The sequence below is a fragment of the Xiphophorus maculatus genome, chromosome 23 (assembly GCF_002775205.1).
Source record: "Xiphophorus maculatus strain JP 163 A chromosome 23, X_maculatus-5.0-male, whole genome shotgun sequence".
Taxonomy (NCBI): Eukaryota; Metazoa; Chordata; class Actinopteri; order Cyprinodontiformes; family Poeciliidae; genus Xiphophorus; species Xiphophorus maculatus.
In genome coordinates this window covers 29,653,421-29,674,085 of record NC_036465.1, presented here as the reverse complement: position 1 = coordinate 29,674,085, position 20,665 = coordinate 29,653,421, and the positions used below count along the sequence as shown (strand labels likewise).

The window sequence follows — 20,665 nt, the reverse complement described above, 5'->3', positions numbered from 1 at the left end:
GCGTATTTGTTACATCATGACCTTCACATGCCCCACTACCTGTGTCTGTCCCATTCCGGCCATACTCACAAAAAAACAGAAAAGGACAAAAATAACAAACTGTATGCTCTCGATAATTGTTTCACAATTGTTGTTCAGTTTATACCGTCTGGTATACATATGCATAGTATTCATGAGCGGCCGTAGAATATTTTATCATTCAATACAATTTTTCAGGCAGTATCTATACAGCCTAATTCGGGGTCCTTCGGTGGTGTCTGGTGCAACATGTGTTAGATCATTCCAGAAGCGTCTTCGCACTTTCTTTGCTGTTGCAGATCCGACACAAGTAGTCAGAACGGGCCTGAGTTGGAGCTTCTTTCCGCCTGGACACTGACAGAGGACACTTCTGCAGCTCTATCTCCACAGTTAAGCTGCTCTCAGGTCGCGCTGCTTTTTTGTTTGCTCGTTTGGAAACAGCTTTAGTTAGCTCGTTAGCCGGCTTGTCAAAAATGTTGAGTGTCGCAAGGAGCGTTTCAAGGTCTTTGCCAACCAAGAACTGCTCTCGAAATGTGTCGTCTTTGGTGAAGAAGGTAAGAGGTCAACCATTTTATTACTACATTTACACACGCTCTGTGCTCATTCCGGCATGACACCCTGTCAGCTAGCCGCTAGCACAGCATGCTAGTAGTGGTGCCTTGAGGCCACCTCGCAGTTCAGTGAAAAGCCTTTGAGGTTGACCGAAGTGGCTCGTGACATTTGCTGGGTTGTTGAACATCTGCTGGGTGATGCTGAGCTGCTCGTGCTCTTCAGTTTGCCTCCTACCTCATCACGAGAAGATGCGTCAAAACTGTCACGCGTGAACTTAAGACGTTATTACGTGAACAAATTAAGCAAAGTTAAAATTCACACATTCTCAGGTTGTTCATTCGTCTTCGAACTTTGTAAACGGGCAAATTTGCTGACAAGGTTTTTCCAAGCGGTTGGTAAATGGTTGTGTGACCTTCATGAGTCTGCTCACCCCCTTCATGCTGTTACACCGCTGAAAAGAGGCCTGAAAATCTTCTGGCTTCAACTGGTTTAACATGTTAATATCGACCGGTCCTCGTTGTAATTTCAGTGAGTTATGAGTCATTTTGTAATTTTGTGTTCTCAGGCATGTTGGAGTGGGTTCCAGTCGGATGCAATCAGAGCTCTGTCCAGAAGAGACTATGCGTGAGTGGAAACGCCATCATACTGCTGAGTGAAAGTTAGCCATATTCAAAGCCAGCTACACAGTGTGAAACACAAACTCATCACTTCCTGGTGTGAAATGTGTTTGTGCTGCAGGTCGGAAGCCATCAAGGGGTCAGTGATTGGCATTGACCTGGGAACCACCAACTCCTGTGTTGCTGTCATGGAGGGGAAACAGGCCAAGGTGAGGATTAGCTCAGGAATGTGGAAACACTGGCTTTAAACAGAACTGCTGTCTTAAAGTTGGTCAGCATATCTACTTTATTTTTCTTTTCATTGGATCTTTTTGATACACATTGGAATAGGTAAATTATTAAACATAATTTGTTAGTGTCAAATCATGTTTATACAGAGGTATTTATGTGTCAAGCATTGATTTAATCTATTTTTTGTCCTAGTAGGTCATTTTGTTTCCTATTGAACATATGTCATTTGAAATATTTATTTGTTGAAAGAGCAGTAAATTGGCGTTCAGTAGTTTTGTTTACATCCAATTATCGTGCAAATTTTGAGCAAACTCCAAAAATGTCACAAACTAGGCATGTTTCCATCTACTGGCTTGGAGCGAATCAACCAGGCTACACAAGGCATACTTTCATTAGATGCTGATGTTACTGGCTGTATTAAACAGGAAGTAGAGGTTTCAAACTAGCATGGACCACATCTCAGAAAAACGGAGAGTTCTCTCCTCTGAACTGGAAGTTTGCTTAAATATGTTTTGAGTTTTGTGCCTCTTTTAAGGCACAGATTGACCAGTTGGCTGGGGGAGATTTGATGCATTTAACTATTTGGCAAACATGTTTCCATCTCCTCTGTAGCATATTAACTGTTTTTGGAAAAAAACAAACCCACCCTGAAGAGTTCCTCCTCCTCCTGCAGGTGTTGGAGAATGCAGAGGGCGCAAGGACCACCCCGTCAGTCGTGGCCTTCACAGCGGAGGGGGAGCGACTGGTGGGCATGCCTGCTAAGCGCCAGGCTGTCACAAACCCTAAGAACACGCTGTACGCCACCAAGCGGCTGATTGGCCGGCGCTTTGACGACGCTGAGGTCCAGAAGGACATGTGAGTGACTCTCCAGAGGAGTGCAGCTCGATCCCTGAACACACAAAATGTTAATGTTCTGCTTCCCTCCGTCCTCAGAAAGAATGTCCCCTTCAAGATCGTCCGGGCCTCTAATGGGGATGCTTGGGTGGAGGCTCATGGGAAAATGTACTCCCCTAGCCAGGTGGGAGCCTTTGTCCTGATAAAGATGAAGGAGACGGCAGGTATGTTGCCAGGGGAACGCCAGTTCTGTGAGGGAGCAGAGGATGGTGATCTGATTCTGATTGTGTTTCAGAGAACTACCTGGGCAGCAACGTGAAGAATGCCGTCATCACTGTTCCAGCTTACTTCAACGACTCTCAGAGACAGGTACCACATACACACACACACACACACACTGCTCTTTTATTAATCCCCTGTTGGGCTGTTTGGGCTTCAGCTTTGATTTGATGATGCTCAGTTTCTAATAGGCACCTCAGCTTCTGGCTCTGCCTACTGAACATATTGCTTCTAACTAGGCCTGTCGCGATAAACGATAAATCGATTAATCGATTAATCGTACGATAAATTAAAACTATCGACGTCATTTTAATTATCGGCATTATCGTCTCTTCCGGCCTTTTTGTCTTTCTGTTAATGACACTGAATGGAAAAAAAGGCTCAACTCCGGTGCTCTCCACTGACTCCTCCCTTCCTCATTTCCTTACTGTAAAGCCCAGCGCAGACTACACGATCTTAGAGCTGTCGGCTGATTGTCGGCTCATTTTTAAAACCTGACAGACCACACGTTAGCCGACAGAAATCCTAGGTATAATGGTTCGATCGGGTTCGTTCCTGCCGTGTGGTGTCCAACAATGGGCACAAAATAATGGCTACAAGTTCAGTTAACTAATTTTAAAACCAGGCATTAATCAATGCTTTACTACAATCTACCTGCAATGCATGTGGCTAGTGTCAGCGTAAAGTCCTGACTGAATGAAAATCATTAGAACCCATTTATGTCACGTTAACGAAGAACAGCTGAAAAGTTACCGGGTTTATCAACTGCAGTAGCAATTTCGCTCCAACTCCTCCTCTTGTCATTTCTATATTCTTTGCATGTTGAATAAACATTAACCCTTTGGAGTCTTGGGTCTAAATGGCCGTTTTGGTCTAATTTTGAATTTACCCTTATATTTCCACCATAAAAACTATTTACCTTACCTTGTTTGGTATCATTATTTTCAGAACATCCTAAACTTTGTGATTTTACAGTGTTTGTTTCATTTTGACAAAATTTATTATCACATTGGAGCAAAAAACACACACAGAAACATGACGTCATGCCCGCCACAGGGCGGGCGTCGACCTTAAAAGGTTTTAATGTTGTTTCCACATATCATCCCCAATGTCCGCTGGACTTCGGGTTGCACCGTGTCAGCTGTTTGAGATTCCCCGACGTAATTTCCCCTCAGAAAGTGCGGAGGAGAATTCGCGCTTTCTGATTGGCTACCTGTCACATTCAACAGGCTGCGTTAAGTTCCCAGTCGGGGAAAACCCCTGATTTAGATCGGAGCGGCAACGACGATCTACCGTAACACACCACACAATCTTAGAAAGACCAAAGTTCTAAGATTGTTGTAAGGGGAAAAATAGGAGCAAAAAATCATGTAGTGTGAATTATTGCATCAGGTAGTCGATGTGCCCATTTTCTCTATTTAAATCTAATTATTACTGAAGGGCAACATAATATACAGACTTCATAATCTGCACTCTTTTGGTTGAATGCAGTATTTATTTCCACTTTTACTTTATGTTGTTTAGTTTTTGTTTTCAAGTGCGTTTTTTGTTAATGGAGACCATTTTATTTTTGTTTTTGGTTGTTTTGTTTATTTTGTTGATCAGTTCCAGTGTTTAGTGTTCTTTTGAAAATAAAGTGTATCTATCTTTGGCAAGAAATCGCATGCATTATTATGTCATTTCCATTAAATCAGTGTAAAAAGGTCTTCAAACAATATTATCGTTTATCGCAATAATTTTTGAGACAATTAATCGCTCAGCAAAATTTGCTATCGTGACAGGCCTACTTCTAACCATGAGCGAACTGGGTCACTGGATTCAGAAAAGGGAAAGGCTGCTCGGGACTGAAAACAAGACTGTGTGTTTGTTCTGATCATGAAGTTAGCCTCTTTATGCAGGAACTGGATATTCACTAATGATCTGTTGTTGCTTTCAATTTAATTGTAAAATATTTGGTGGAGACATTCACTTTTTCCACATTAGCTTGTAAAAGTTAACAATTTCCTGCTTTGGTTCCATTGAAGGAGCAAATGTGTCTGTTGCTTTCTTATATTACAAAAGAAGAGAAATTCTGTGTTTCACCTCAGTAATAATCAGGAAAATGTAAACTATGACATTCAGAATCAAAAAGACTTTATTTATCCCAAAGGGAAATTAAATGTTATAACTCATACCATCCAAGTGTCTTCAAAGAGTTGTTGTGGATGGTGATACTGAAAGAGCTCCAGTAGCAGTCAGTCTTGCAACAGATATGAAGAGGCCAGTTTTAGCATTCAGATCTACTGACTGGCAAATTGTCCAGGCAACATGATATTCCTTGGATGACATCATCAGTTGTTGGCAGCTCTGCTAATCCTCTACATTTGTTTTTGCTGCTCCTAAAGTACAGATGAGCAAATTCCAGTGCAATCTGGGATTTGAACTTCCTCCTCTCTCTGCTCTTTTCAGCTCCTTCTGGGGGTCATAGTTCAGATATCCTTTGAGTTTTAGTGATGCCAATCAGCTGCTCCCAGTTGTTGGAGCAACCAATGCCTCAACCCAAAAATTTAAATATAGAACAATCCCAACTCATGTAACAGATGTGATAAACAGTGCAACTGTGTCTGCTTAGTGTTTATTCCATCAAATGACCCCAGACAGTGAGTCGTTTGTTCAGCTACTGGAAATTAAATAAACATATGAGTTCTGTCAGGTTTTAATTGGCCAGAGTTTCTTCTGGTTTGAGATGACTCAGACCAGATCTCCTCTGGCTGCTGTCAGGATGAACTGAGCTTCACTTGTCTGTCCTCAGGCCACCAAAGACGCTGGTCAGATCGCCGGTCTGAACGTCCTGCGTGTGATCAACGAGCCGACAGCTGCTGCTCTGGCCTACGGCCTAGACAAAACCCAGGACAAGATGTGAGGAACAGTCTGAGGGATTCTGATGTTTGATGCTGCTCACCTGAGGTTAACTGACACCTCTGCTGCTCTTCCAGTATCGCTGTGTATGATCTGGGTGGTGGAACCTTTGATATATCTGTCCTGGAGATCCAGAAGGGAGTTTTTGAGGTGAAATCCACCAACGGAGACACTTTCCTGGGTGGAGAAGACTTCGACCAGCACCTCCTCAAACACATCGTGAAGGAGTTCAAGAGAGAGGTGAATTGAGTTCTATGAAAGCCATTTGATCATGTTCCCAAATTCCACGTGTTTTGTTTTATCCATATTTATTACCCCAGAAAGTATGTAATCATGTTCTGAATGAAAAAAATTAACAGATCACTAACTTGAGGTCAACGTTTCTGTTTTTCTGTTTCACAAATGTCACAAAGTGCTGGGATTCACAGAACATTAATTTTTGTTTCCTACTCTTTTTTTGAGAACTCAAACATTATGTTCAAAACCAAGTATCTTGTTTTTAACAAAAGAGAGTCTCCCTTTTGAAAATGCTTTAGAGTTCAACTCAACACCAAAATATACGTATGTTGCATAATAAAAACTATAAAAAGTAAAAGCTTGTACTCGCTTCCATAGGAACTACTGTAAATCCTTCTTGTTAACTTGGGCGTGCGGAAATCCACTAATTAAATGAAATTCCACATTTTATTGTTGGTTCCATTTTGTTTATTAAATTTTATAATTCCATCCTTGTTTTCCACATCGCAAAAATCACAGGGGTGTTGGTGAGCATTGTGACACACTGCTTTCTTCCTTCTGGAGGCTTTTATTGACTCTGTCTGTCTCTCCAGTCTGGTGTGGACCTGATGAAGGACAACATGGCGCTGCAGCGGGTCAGAGAGGCTGCAGAGAAGGCAAAGTGTGAGCTGTCCTCTTCTCTGCAGGTAGGAAGTGTGTTTTAGTGTCATTAGCTCCTGCAGACCATCCCTCCACACACACACACACACACACACACACCGTCCTCTGACGTGTCCCTCTGCTCCCCAGACGGACATCAACCTCCCCTACCTGACCATGGATGCCTCTGGACCCAAACACCTGAACATGAAGCTGACCCGCTCTCAGTTCGAGGGCATTGTGGCCGACCTGATTCGCCGCACCGTGGCCCCCTGCCAGAAGGCCATGCAGGATGCCGAGGTGTCCAAGGGAGACATCGGAGAAGTGCTGCTGGTGGGAGGCATGACCCGCATGCCCAAGGTATTAACAGGATTCCTGTGATTGTTCAGCTGAACCTGTTCAGGACTGGTTGAGATTTATCTGAGAAACTAGTTTTGCTGGGAGAACTGAGCAGCACATTAAAGGAGACCTACTATGGAAAATTTTCTTTTTGCACATTTACGTACTTCGATTTGGATTTCTACTGCTTCTGAAAACACTCAACCTGTTCAATAAGGTTGTTTTTTTGTTGTCTGGAAAAACGAGCCATTTCAAAAACCTCCCAATTATTGAGTCACACTGTGCTGTTACCCATCAACCCAAGTGGAGCTCCAGGAGGTTTGGTCAGCAGGTTTTACTGCTGTATGCGTTGTACAATGGCTGTTGGAAAAGACAAGTGTTTTGTTGTTGACTTACCATCCAGAAACATCTTGCTGCAGTGTTGTTTGTTGTGCAGGAGGCTCTACTAATGCTATTCAAATATTTATAATTGTATACTTGTGCATCTGTTTGCAGCCATTTTCACTTGCGAGTGTAAACATTGAGTTGGGGGCGTGGCCTGCTTATTGGGTTTTAGAGTGACAGAGCTTACTCTGAAAAGAAATAAGCACAACTGAGCAGTCTAAAATCTCTGCTAAGAATTATTCTGTGCAAAAAATGTGAACATGTTTTTTACCTAGCCTAACCTGTTCAAGTGAGCACAATAGATTGAAAGAATTGTGACACCTGCTGGCCAGGAGGGGTGTTACACAGTGGGATGCATCAGAAATGTAACAGTAAAGCTGTCATGCTGACAGTGACCCTGTGGCTCTCTGTGTGTGCAGGTCCAGCAGACCGTTCAGGACCTGTTCGGCCGAGCCCCGAGCAAGTCGGTCAACCCTGACGAGGCCGTCGCCATAGGAGCAGCCATTCAGGGTGGAGTTCTAGCCGGTGATGTCACCGACGTGCTCCTCCTGGACGTGACTCCATTGTCACTGGGCATCGAGACCCTGGGAGGCGTCTTCACTAAGCTCATCAACAGAAACACCACCATCCCCACCAAGAAGAGCCAGGTAGGTGGAGCAGCACCACTGGCCCGGCCCGGTTCACCACAGAACCCACTGCAGTGTCTCTGTTCTGTCTGCGTCCTCCGCAGGTGTTCTCCACAGCAGCTGATGGCCAGACTCAGGTGGAGATCAAAGTGTGTCAGGGGGAGAGAGAGATGGCAGCAGATAACAAGGTGCTGGGTCAGTTCACCCTGGTGGGGATCCCTCCAGCCCCCCGCGGAGTCCCTCAGATCGAAGTCACCTTCGACATCGACGCCAACGGCATCGTCCACGTATCAGCCAAGGATAAGGGCACGGGCCGCGAGCAGCAGAGTGAGTACGGCCTGACTGGAGGAGTCCATAGAGCCACTCAGCTTTAATGCAGCTTACTGGGAACATCAAAGAATGTCCCAGTCAAAGTCCAGACATAAATTGGAAAGAAAATGGGCGGAGACTGTTGATGCTGAACAGGTACAAAGGTGATAGGCATAAACCAGCTGATCTACTACTGTAAATGCAGGTGGTTCTACTCAGTTTTGACTGAGCATCTGAATTCATATTTGAGTTTCCTGTGCTGAAGTTGGAAGGTTTTAATCCTTGTGCTGCTTGGTGAGGATCCTGACCTCTGCCTGACTTGTTCCTTCAGTTGTGATCCAGTCATCAGGAGGTCTCAGTAAGGACGACATCGAGAACATGATCAAGAACGCTGAGCGGTACGCCGAGGAGGACCGGAGGAGGAAGGTGAGGCTGTCTAGACGTCAACATGTCCTCCAGGTGTACAGACTGCTTTCTCTTCATCTCACTGGTAACTGTGCTGTTACTGCAGGAACGAGTGGAGGCCGTCAACACAGCTGAGGGCATCATCCATGACACAGAATCCAAGATGGAGGAGTTCAAAGATCAGCTTCCTGCTGATGAGGTACAGCTGAAACATTTTCTGTAGTCTTAGACATATGGCTTTATGTCATGAGAGTTTGCTTAGAGATTCTACTGGGAAAAATCCTGGAAGTTTGCACTGTGATTGAGTAAAAAGACATAGTTAAATACATTTATTAAGTCTATGCTTCAAACTACCTGTAACTCATTTCTGACACATTCGTGCTAGCAGGGCTGGATAACATGGCTGAAAATGTATCTTGATATAAGCGTTTCCTATCAGTCGATTGATAATAGTCGATTAGATTTTTGTTTAAAAATCAAATACTGCCTAACTGGTGGCATGACCTTTCCTCCACTGCACACCTGTTTGTTTTTAAGCTATTATGAGGCAAAACCTGAAACTGAGAGGACATTTTCCTCAGTGATGACTCTGCTGTGTGTCCTCAGTGCACCAAGCTGAAGGAGGAGATCACCAAGGTTCGAGACCTCCTGGCCAATAAGGACACAGAGACTGGAGAGAACATCAAACAGGCAGCAAACAACCTGCAGCAGGCGTCTCTGAAACTCTTTGAAATGGCCTACAAGAAGGTAGGAAGGTCGTTCACAGTGAGTCTGGCCTCAGTTTGTCTGATGAGCAGAGCGTTGACTCCATGTTGGTGTTTGCAGATGGCAGCTGAGCGGGACAGCAGCAGTGGCAGCAGCAGCAGCAGTGGCTCAGAGGGGGAGAAGAAAGAGGGCCAGCAGTAAACTTGCTGTCTCCATGACAGCAAAGGACTTTGTGCTCAGGTGCTTCACCTGAGTTATTCCTCCATGTGAAAGAATATTCTACTGTGTTTTTGCAGTAAAATAGATTCATGTCGATATATGCTCCCATGCCCAGCAACACCCTATATGTTTGTAATTTAACTGTCTGTACAATGTTCTGTTATTTTTACAAAGCCCTTAATTGACATTAGATTATTTCGCCTCCTCTGAGGCACATCAGCTGATCTCCTCAGCCTCCTCTGTGATCACAGGCCTAACTCCACCCAGTGTTTAGCATCTGCTGGTCATCAGAGAATCATGCGCTGAACTCGGGTGTTGCTCCCACTTGTCCTCAACACAGGTGGGAGCAGAATCAAATCTTCAGTTCATTTTTTGCTCTTTGAATGTTCTCACCTCTCAGTGATCAGCTGGCCCTTCTACATAATGGGACGGTCTGTGTGAGGATCTCCTCTCTCATTGGTTGTGAGTAGATGAGAAGCCTGTGTAGATAACGTTATAAACCACAGTAAGGTGACTGGATGCTGGAAGCAGGCAGTACAGTCAGACCTCCCACTCTGTGAGGATGAGGAAACATGGATCCAGCTGCGTCTGTTCCCAGCCAGAGGCGATGCTGCCTCTGAGCCAGGCCATGCTGGATGATAGATGTGGTGCTGCTGAGAAACTGAAGGGTCACAGTAACTGTTGCAGTCTTTTCTAATAAAAAATGAAAACCTGACTGGCTGCTGTGTTCAGTGAGTTACTGGTGAAGTTGACTTGTGTTAATACTCAGTGCTGCTTTATGGGATGTTCAAGCTGGAGAAATGTACTTGCACTAGGCCTCTACTGTATTGGTGAATGTGTGGATTGAAATCCACTTCAACGGAAACTGTGGTCCCTTCAGAGTTGAGTATTAAATATGTATGAATGTTTTATAAAAAAAAGTTGTTTTTTTATAAAACATTTTTTAAAAGATGTTTACATATTTGTTCAAACTCACCATGTTGTGACAGTATGTATGAGACAATCTGTGACGAGATCCTCCTCCTCTGAGTGCTACTGTTGCCATCTGAAGACATACAGCGCTCCCAGTCAGAAACAACCAATCAGAGCCAGGAGGTGGGTCTTATTGCTGCCAATCAAACAACTTACTGTTCCAGGAAAACTGTTTCAGTCATCTCATGCTAATGAACTTGAGTATTCACAGGAAGATTTTGATGTGGGGCATCAGCTACACTGTAGCAGAGATGAAGGGGGAGGGTGTGAGCAAGCATGATTGACAGCACCAAGACCCTCCTGGATCTGATTAGTTGTTTCTGACCGTACTGTATTTCTGCAGATGGCAGCAGGACCACAATAGGGATGTACTGTAACAGAACAAAACATGGAAAAAGTGAAGGCCTGGATCATCTCTGAATGTGCTGTATGAATTATCCATAATTACAGAGCAATACAATAACGACAAACCTTAATTTGAATTTTTTGTGATAGACCTGCTCAAGATTGTTGCACGTATCGCTCAGCAGGTTGAAAGGCATTTTTATAAACATTGTGTAAAACTGATAAAACTGTCAGAAACTTGAATAATGATGAACGGTAGTGAATGCAGCTGTGTTATTTGGTTATGGGACCTTCCGTCCTGTAGAGGGAGCCATTGCTTTATTTGTGAAACCAGCAAAGCTTTGATGTTCAGCTCCCATTGCTCAGTCCTTCTGTCTTCATTAGACTCCTATTTCCTCATCGTGTTTAGAAGTCAACATTTTTCACCTTTGAGCGCCACTTCATGAAGAGAAATATACCCTACTAAAGACTATTAGGTTAAAAACGCCTTGTTTATCAAATGTATGTGACTTTAATAATTTAGAACATTTAGATCTAAATAGTGATGGTGATTTAGTTCTTAGGTTGTGAAAGGGTTAGCAGAGGATCGAATTTTTATAACAACTGAAGTTAACAGTTATTTAATTGTCCCATTTTATTGCACTATGTGCCTGGAAAACACATAATACTGTCCCTTTAAGCAATGGTCCACCTGAAGCCACAGGTTGATCTTCACCTGATTTAAATTGCTGCCACAACCAGCACACACAAATATGCACATGTCTGAACTTCCACAGGGCACGTCAAACTCCTCTATCTACATTTAGCCACTGCTGACTAAGATCAAACAGAGCAAGCCTAAATGACTAATAAGAACAAATAACTACACATTAGCTGAAAACCTGCAGGCTATTGATGAGTTTGTTACAGTTTTTTCTCTCAGCTAAGTGTTTGATCCTTAAAGGAAAATGACTGATGAAGAAATAAACTCCCATCAGTTCTAAACTATGATGACAGATAGAAGAAACTCATCCTCTTTCACTGGAGGACAAGGACTTGGATCGGCGCCGTGTTGGTTTCTGGATCTGAGTGGGTACCCACTGTGTGCTCTGGGCCCCTGGCTGAGGCATTGCAGGTGCATTGATTTCCTCACTGGGGGACACAGAATAGTTCTCAGCCACTCTGCTGGGAAATTACACATTGCTGCCATTTTAAACACAGAAAATCATTTCACAGGATGAAAGCAGTTTCATGCTGTTTCACAATCTCATAATAAACATTCAACATATCCAAAAACTATGGATTACACTAAATAAATAGGAAAATGATCAGTCTTCATGTTGCTGTATTTTGGATGGATTGAAGGTCAAAGCCATTCCACGCCACTAGATGTCCTGAGTAGTTTTGGTTCCAGCTCCCTGCAGCTGTTGTTTATCTCCAGTCAACGCACCTCTTGGCATTCAGAGCTGTGCACATCAGTTAAACTCTGGGCAAAGATAAATGTGCATTGAGAATATTTCACATTAGTGATTATTGCCCCCCTGTGAAACCTGAGTGATTACTCTAATCGGATCAGATCAAACTCTGGAAAGGTGCTGAGCTGTCTCAGCTGAAAAGTTGGAAGATAAACCCGATCTTGGCTTTAGCCGAGATAGTCTGGCTCACTGTCTGGTTCTGGTTCCACACTGAAACCTTGTTTCCTCACACATAGAGTTCATCCATTTCATGTATGAATTATAGGGTAAGATAACCTGCACTGATTATGTTAATACCTCAAATCTATCATTAATCAATCTGGAAGCTTTTTTTTTTTTACAAGCTTACACAATGAATGACATGAATAGATCATAAATTTGTTTAATCCAGATTCACAATACCAACACTTCAATACAAATTTGAACGATTATATTGAAATCAATCACTTAAGGAAATGGAAATTGTGACTACAATGGAAAATAAACATTCAAATGGTCATGAACTGATTAAAGGTCTAAGCTTCAAAAGTTTTGTCAGTGTCTCTTTCTGAATCTGAAACGTGTTTGCACATAGTTTTGATATCTAATCTGCGACATAAATTTAAAGGGGAGGTTTGGGGCAGGTGAACCCTGCCTCTGTCTCAATTTGTGGGAATAGGCATGAAAAACTTGTTCCTCTCCTCGCCTGTGGGGGCGCTGCACCAGTAACTACTGAAGGAAACTACATGAAAACCTGCTGAAGAAGACACTGAACTCCACTTCATCCCTCAAACATAAATGGAGTGGTGTCCAATTTCTAAAGACCACAAGCCATTTCTCCTGCTGATGCTATGGCTTGCACATTTGTTACCCAGAATGCACTGCGCTATGGTCCACTTCCGGCAATGGAACTAGTACATTTTCATCAGCATTAAGGAATTATTAACTTAAAACAAACTGCTACATGTTGCCGAGAAGCTACATTTGAGCTGGTTTTGTTGTACTCCACGTTTACTAGAAACTAAACCAAAGTGACTTGGTAATATTTAGTGTTTTTGTCATTAACTGTCCTGCTGTTGTAAAAGGAACTGCTGTAGCTTTCAGTAGATGCTGCCTCACTAGTGTAGATCTGTAGAATGTGGCTCCTCTGATGTGCAGTAAAACTTTTGGAGGTCATTAAAATTGTTCTCATTGCTAAGAGCAAAACATTATCTGATTACTCAGCAACTCCCAGTGAGCTTGTTTATTTGTGCTGTGAGCCGGAACAGAGCATCACCAGAAAGCAACATGCTCAGTAAACTCCCGGAGTTAGTTTGTCTCTGATAGACTTATCTCTCAGCCACATGCAGACACCGAAAGGTCAACGCTGCCAGGCCGTTTCCTTCACACATAGACCTCCTTTCTGGCTGTCTGTGGTTCAGTGAGCACACCGGCTTCTACGGACTGTCTGAGAGGAAGGTGGATACGGTGTGGTATCGATCCCAGCCATCATGGGTTGTTTGAAAGGGTCAGGGGGTCAACTGGAAGTGAAACGCTCTCTTTGTTGGCTGAATCTTTTTCCAGGAGTTTGATGCTTTCTGCAAACGGAGCTCATGTAACGGCTGGTCCTTTAAAACTTTAATCAAAATGGTTCTGAGCTGCTCTGATGCTGCTTTCAACTGACTGAATGAAACGGGAACACAAGGCAGGAATAAAATCTAGCCTGATTCCTTTGCACCTTTCAGTTTTTCTAAAGAAGCCCATTCCTGCCATGAAAGAAAAAAAAATAAAAGCCCAACACAAACTCATAAGTACAAGGTTTAAAGTAATAAATATGAGTTTTAAAAACATGATCTTGAGTGTTAAAGTCATAATTGCAAGAACAAAAGTCACAATTCTGGGAATAAAAGTCATCATTTCAACTTTCAAAATCCTAAGACATTCAGTCATAATTTTAAATACAAAGTCAATATTAAAAGATGCAATGTCATAATTTTGACTAGCAAAATAATAATAATGAAATAGAAGTTTCTCTAAGAAGACATGAGTGAGTATCTCTAATTAAGATGAGATAAAATAATAACACCTTACTGACCTCCAAAGGGGAAAGGGGGATGGGGGGGCGGGGGGCTGTTCCAGCATATAACACAATAGAAATTAAACATAAGTAAATAAATAATTACTTTGTATGTCATAAATATGACTTTAAAACCCATTAAGACTGAATATCATAATTATGACTTAAAGAGCTGAAATTATTATCTTAAAATGATCTCATAGATCTGACTTTGAAACTGATGCTGCTTTCAACTGACAAAAATTATCATTTTGAATCTCAAAATTATGACTTTGAAAGTTAAAATTATGACTGAATCTCATTATTATGACTTTGATCCTCGTATGTATGAATGTGAATTCTGACTTTGCATTTAATAATTATGACTTTAAAATTCAAAATTCTGACTTTGTGTTGGGCTTTAATTTTTTTTCTTTCATGGCAGAACTGGGCCTCCGTAGTTTTGTCTTGGTTGAGCTGTAAAAAATGAGTTTCCATCCATACCTTGATAACTGAAATGTAGTTTAAAAAGCTTGTCAGTCAGTTATTCAAATTTACACTAGCGCAAAAAACCCAAACCCGGTCTCCTGACGATGTCTCAAAACGGGAACATAGCATAGATTAAAAAGGCATTGGACCAAGAACTGAGCCTTGTGGAACACCAGAATTCACTCAATGTTGTCATAAAGATATGAATCAAACCCCTGATGTACGGTAACAGGTTTGCTTAATAGGATGAATCAGTCTACACCATTAAAGGCAGAGTTGTTGATTTCCCACAAATTTTATTAGCAGCTGAAGTTTGTGGTAATAAAGAGACAAATTGTGATAAAGTTCAGAGAGTATGAATACTTCTCAGAGGCTTGAGAAATGTATAAAAGGAAACGTTTTAGTCTTCCCAGCCTTGACTCCAAAACTGTGAACAAGTGAAGCACAGGACAGGCTCTCTGCTGCTGAATGACTGAAGCTCTCACATGAAGGCATCATTATAACATGTCCCTGGGTCAGAACGGTGCTACCTGTTATCTAAATGTGTGACTGACGGCTCCACTTAACTCTCCTGTGACTTTGCAGCTGTGTGTGAACCACTGAAAAGACAAACAGTGACGGATCCCAGCAGAGTAATACACACTTATATGATTTACTATAACTGCCAACTCCAAACGATTGTGAAGCTGCTTTCACTGCTGATCTGTTCCAGCTACCTATCATGTAAAATCCACTTCTTTGCGTCATTCATCAAAGGGACAGGATCATGTAAAATCAACTTTTGAGCTTCACATCATGCTATAATGTTATTCTCTCATCAACTGGAGCGTTGCCTTGGTTCGTTCATGCATGCTTGAGGAATCCCTTAATCTCCATGGCAACCATTCGGCTGTGCAAAAACATCTTGGTGGACCTAGCTCTACCTTTGAGACACAGCTCCTCCCACAAGCTGCAGCTTCTGGGCTTCCACCTCACAGAGCAGCCCTGCCCCACCCAGCTCCTTCAGACTAGCCAGCAGCAATCAGCAAACATCTGGTGGAGCTGAGAATCTGCTGAGCTCATTATAGGAGCTACTTCTCAGTGCAGAGCTGGTAAAAAACGTTGTTAAAGGGTTAATAGAGGAGCCATGTTGTGATGACTTCCTGTAGGCGGTGCTTCAGAAAGAGCAAGAGCTTCTTAAAGAGACAGAGGCCCAATTTCATGATTATTAAATATCATCATCAGATTTCCTTTAAGTCATATTTGATATATGTAGTATGTTTTATAACAACTGGAGGTCATGTTGCTGGAAAACATCTTGAACTCAAGGCAAATTGGAAAGTTGTAAATGAGATTTTAATCAAGTTTAATTTAAATTTGTCAATGTGGTAGGATTGTATTGGATTGATTTTTACACATATCAATGTTTCAGGGAATCATTTGGATGTGCTTGTCCTGTAAAGCGTCTTGAGGGGACGTTTTGAAGAAAAGCCTGCAGCAGTTTTTGAGCGAGAGCATTCGCTGGGGTTCTGGCCCAGAAACAGAATCCAGGGGGCTGTTTGTCTGCCCCACTCCAGTCTGCTTCATTAATATAGAACACCTTCAAATATGCAGAAAGCAGACACTTAATTGACTCCACTGGTGCTCCACTGGCTTATTTTCCACTCATAAGCACACACGGGTCTCTGACTTCAGGAAGGAACTCGCCTCAAAGATGTCCACCTCTCGCTTTAACTGCTAATTATTTCTCCCATTTATTCTAATCAGTTGAGGGTTTGAATGCTGGATGAGAGCTGAGGAAAAAGGGAGGTCAGCTCAGTGCAGCTCATCCACACAAAAACAGTCATCTGAATGCAATCAGGTCGTAAATATATCCCGTTATGTACAGTAAAACCCAGTTAAACAGAACTCCATCCTGTTATACATCCAGCTGAATGAGGCAGGGTTTCATTAGGAGGCTCACTTCCTGCTGACTCCTGTAAAGTTAATACAAAGTGAAGAGTCAGGTGAGATCAGATCTTTTTCACTTGACTATTTTTGTCGACGTAAGGGTTCGGTGAATGTTCTAACATTTATTACTTGGGTTAGTTTGCAGTATCTGTGGAAAAGGAAAATAAAAATAAAAAACCTAATTAAGGCCCACAAAAACCAAACAATAAAGACATGAAGAATAATGCTTTGTTAACTTGAAAGCTAAAATTTCCCATCCGTTGATCTACTAACAACAAATCCCAGTTCAGATGCGAGTGTGAGTAAGGATGTAAGACACACAGTAAATTGTGACTTTAAATAAATGTAGATTATAAGATTATATTTCTGAAGATTTTTACTGAGCGTATTTTTAGAAACCTTTCCTATGAAAATTCAATTTCCCTTTGGGTTCCACGTCAGCAGGAGGCACTAAACGTTTAAAAAGGTAACAAATAACTCGGGTCACCTGAACTGAAGGTGTTTTATGTGAGATTGTAAATAATCTTTGGAGGGAAATACATAACTAATTTACATCAAAGTTTCTTCAAATTGTTTTTTTTCTTCCTGCAAAGGGAATATGGAATTTCAATAAGGAATAAAACAGTTGAATATTTTTGATAAATAATATTATTCTGCTGGTCAATTTTTAGATTCATAAATGTAATTTTACAAAATTGCTTCCTGTCGAAGAAGCACTAAAAACTAGTTTTTATTATTTTGTAAATCTTTGAACAATATTGATACAGCCCTAGGAAGAAAATGTTTTTCAATTGGATCAGAATTCTGCTATAAACCCAATTTTATATTTTTACTTTTGCTTTTAATTTTTTATTTTACTGTGTTTACCCCTCCCCCCCAGACTGTCATATATATGTGTTGCTGTTAACAGTAATTATAGGTGTATTATTAGTTAGGAAGATAAATGCCATTTATCTGAGCTCTAGTTTCTGTGCAGTCGTAATATTTAAGATATAAAATATCTTAAACGTTTAAATGTGAAATGGTCGATGCCATTTGTTTTGTTATGTATCAATCTTTTGTTAAATAAAGAATTAGAAAAAGAAAAAGAAAACTCGAGTCAGCTCTGGATGCAGCGTTTGGCTACAGAACTAGCAGGTACGGACTTGACTCATTTGTCGAGAAAAGAATGGCTTCATTTAAAAAAAATACTGAACTGTTGTTAAAAGTAGCACATTTTAGCAACAGAGCAATTCAATAAATGGTAAAAACACTTTTAATGCAAAGTTGTAACATAATTTGTATTAAAGTCCATTAAAAGTGTAAATCATAATCGACTGAATGACACTACATGACAGCAGTCATAACCATTCCTGAAGACTCCTTCATGTTCATTAAAGATGTTATGTCATGCTTATGACAATCTCATGACAGTGTTATGCACATCCCTTCAAATAAAGTGTTGCCAAATGATCCTGCAATATAAGCCCCCCCCCCCACACACACAGCCAGCTATGGTTCCTGTGCAGCCTGTCAGCTGGTGTCACCTCTACAGCGGCTCTCTGATCACCAAATTGTTTAGTCTTTCAGACGTAGCCGTGTTTCGCCTGTCACAGTTAATGGCGGCCATGTTGGAGCAGATGGAGCATGAAAACACCTGATGCGCTGACAGATGTGAGCTCTGTCAGGACTCTGTGGCTGTTGGAATTATCTACGATGAAAACACTTGTTGACGGTGATGTGGAGAAATGAGAATAAAGTTTGAGTCTTTGCTCTCAGGATTATTGACCACACCGTTGTGTTTTGGATCTCGGGTTCATTTGTGGAAACAATTTTTCCAATTTTATGCCAAATGTATAAGCAACTTGTGTCTCTGAGGTCACAAGTTGTTGAAATGTTTCACAGATGAAAGTTTTGATAATAGAATGTCAGTGTTATGTAATAATGAAATGTCCTCAACTGTAATAACTGCAGTTGAGGACAAATCAACCTTACAAAAAATAAACTCTTTTTTTCATCCAGAAGCCTCTCATACCCTTCAAATTAAATATGAATTCAACAAAAATTATATACAATTCTAGGTATTATCATTTTTCAAGCACAGTCTTTTTCAAAGAACTTGCCAAGTCAAACAGAGGATAGCCAAAAAACGACACTGGAGTAAAGGTAGAAGTACTTTGACTAGGCCTGTCATGACAACAGATTTTGCTAGATGATAAATTCTCCCAGATGTTACAGCGATAAACAATAAAATTGTTTTTGAGACCATTTTCAAGTAATATGATGGAGAGGGCATAATAATGCAAGAGGTCATTCTCAAAGATCAATAAACTTTAAATCCTAATGAATGTTTAACACTGGAATTTGGTATTTTAGATTAAAATTGGAAAAATAATGCAAACATCATTTCAAAAATGACTAAATGATGAAGGACATTTGTACCTTAAATGTCCAACAGACAGTGGTACAATAAAGCTCTTTTGTGTTTTTTGTATACATTTATTTACATACATGTGGGATTACACTGCAGCCGCCCCCTCCGCCTCCATGTTTCTAGATCCACCACTGTTCAAATGTCATATTTAATATCAAGTTAATTTGATATGAACTGAAATGTTTCTTTTAAAGGTGCATAAACATTCATAAAAGTCCATCTAATTTTGTTCAGTCGTTCAGACCTTAGATCTTCCTGTCCTCCTCTCTGGCTCACTGCTGACCCAGTGGGCGTCGCCCACCCTGGTGGTGGTGAAGTCTGGTTATTTGGCGCCGCTGAACTACAGCAACAACCATCAGTTTGATTCCCGTCGGTTTAAGCAGCAACGCCTGCTGGCTGAACACAACAGAGATTAATTAAAGCATTTTCAGTTAGCAACTCTGCTAAATCAAACTTACATGTCTGTGTGCAATTACACCAAACTTTCATCTTTTAACAAAATACCATTTATCTGAGCACTTCTTCATGCAAATAACAAGCTTTTAATATGATGTATTTTGTGTTAGTCCCACCAGTAGGCGTTTGTCTCCGGTTGGTTTGTCCTCCAACGTTTGCATAAGGTTGCATCAAGTCTCTTTGATGCTAGCCAAGTTCATGTCAGTTATCCCCAGGAGGCGGTGAGCAGAAACCATCTATTTATGTTGTTGATGTTCATATTTGATCTGCTGCGTAGGAAACTTTGATCTGTCATCTCTCTTTGTTGCATGGAGCTTCCTGGCTCTTTCGCCGCCGTGGCCGTGTTCTTCTGCTCCCGACTTGTTCTGGAAGCCCCGAGGGAAAACTTGAGCCATTTTGTCGGTCAGGCCTCAAAATCAAAGAACACGTGGATCAGTTCCTTCACTTCTTCTCGTCAGCTTAAGGCTGAAAATAAATCTTTTCACATTGTTCCTTTGTGATCTTGACTCAGATCAGGACTGTGGAATGTAGCTATACCAACATTTTAGAAAAACTGACAGTCGTGTCCCAAACATTTCTGCCCTTCTGAGTTCTTCTGCTTTGACCTCTGCACTTTATTCATACAGCTGTTCTTGCAAAAACAGGAAGAAACCCTTTTCCTTGGAGAAGAAGCAACTCTGCACACTTTGTGTGTGGATGCTTGTGGTTGGTGTGACACAAACGTCATGGCAGCACTGACCCGGTTCTTTGGACAAATTATTTCTTCAGATATTCCAAACGATCAGAAATAGGATTTGTTGGAGAAAATAACTTCTTTTCCATCAGCCCTTGAGGGACTGAACCACACATGAAACAATATAAAAATATAAGGGTACATTAACACACTTTCAGTTTATAGACTGACATGGTGAAGAGAAATCTCAAACAGGAACCACTACATGTGTGGGATGTATGTGAAATCATTCTGCTCTCTGGCTACAAAGACTAATTCAGGCCATTGTAGATGTAAAGAAAGGAGGAGTCAATTTCTGCCAAAAAATCTGGACATTTTGAGATTAATCGCTGAAATTTTCTTGAAAAAAATAGATTTTTCCCCCCACATATTATTTTCTTCACATATTATTTGAAGTCGAAAATGTTGAAATTCAGAGGATTTCCAAAAGTTTTTTTCAAGAAAATTTCTAAGATTAAAATCAAAATTTCTGAAATTTGTCTAGGCTGTTTGTGACTTTTCAAGCTGAGAAATTTTCAAACTTTTTTCTGGAAAATTCCTGAGACTAATTACGTTTTTTGGCGCAGAG

General features: G+C 41.3%; 1 protein-coding gene across 1 annotated transcript; it reads left to right on the top strand.

Moving 5' to 3' along the window:
- The first annotated feature begins 242 nt into the window (after positions 1–242).
- hspa9 (heat shock protein family A (Hsp70) member 9) lies at positions 243–10,007 on the top strand. The gene is made up of 16 exons (XM_005812776.2): positions 243–572; positions 1,136–1,194; positions 1,309–1,396; positions 2,092–2,273; positions 2,352–2,476; positions 2,548–2,621; positions 5,323–5,429; positions 5,507–5,669; positions 6,260–6,352; positions 6,456–6,665; positions 7,448–7,675; positions 7,759–7,981; positions 8,295–8,389; positions 8,475–8,567; positions 8,975–9,115; positions 9,194–10,007. The coding sequence occupies exons 1-16, from the start codon at positions 492–494 to the stop codon at positions 9,272–9,274; spliced, it is 2,043 nt and encodes a 680-aa protein (XP_005812833.1). The 5' UTR covers positions 243–491; the 3' UTR covers positions 9,275–10,007.
- The last annotated feature ends 10,658 nt before the right edge of the window (positions 10,008–20,665 follow it).

Coding starts and splice junctions, on each gene's coding strand:
- hspa9 (XM_005812776.2), top strand. CDS start 492: ATGTTGAGTGTCGCAAGGAGCGTTTCAAGGTCTTTGCCAACCAAGAAC. Junction 2,274..2,351: donor GCTGAGGTCCAGAAGGACAT/GTGAGTGACTCT, acceptor CTCCGTCCTCAG/AAAGAATGTCCCCTTCAAGA. Junction 7,982..8,294: donor CACGGGCCGCGAGCAGCAGA/GTGAGTACGGCC, acceptor TTGTTCCTTCAG/TTGTGATCCAGTCATCAGGA.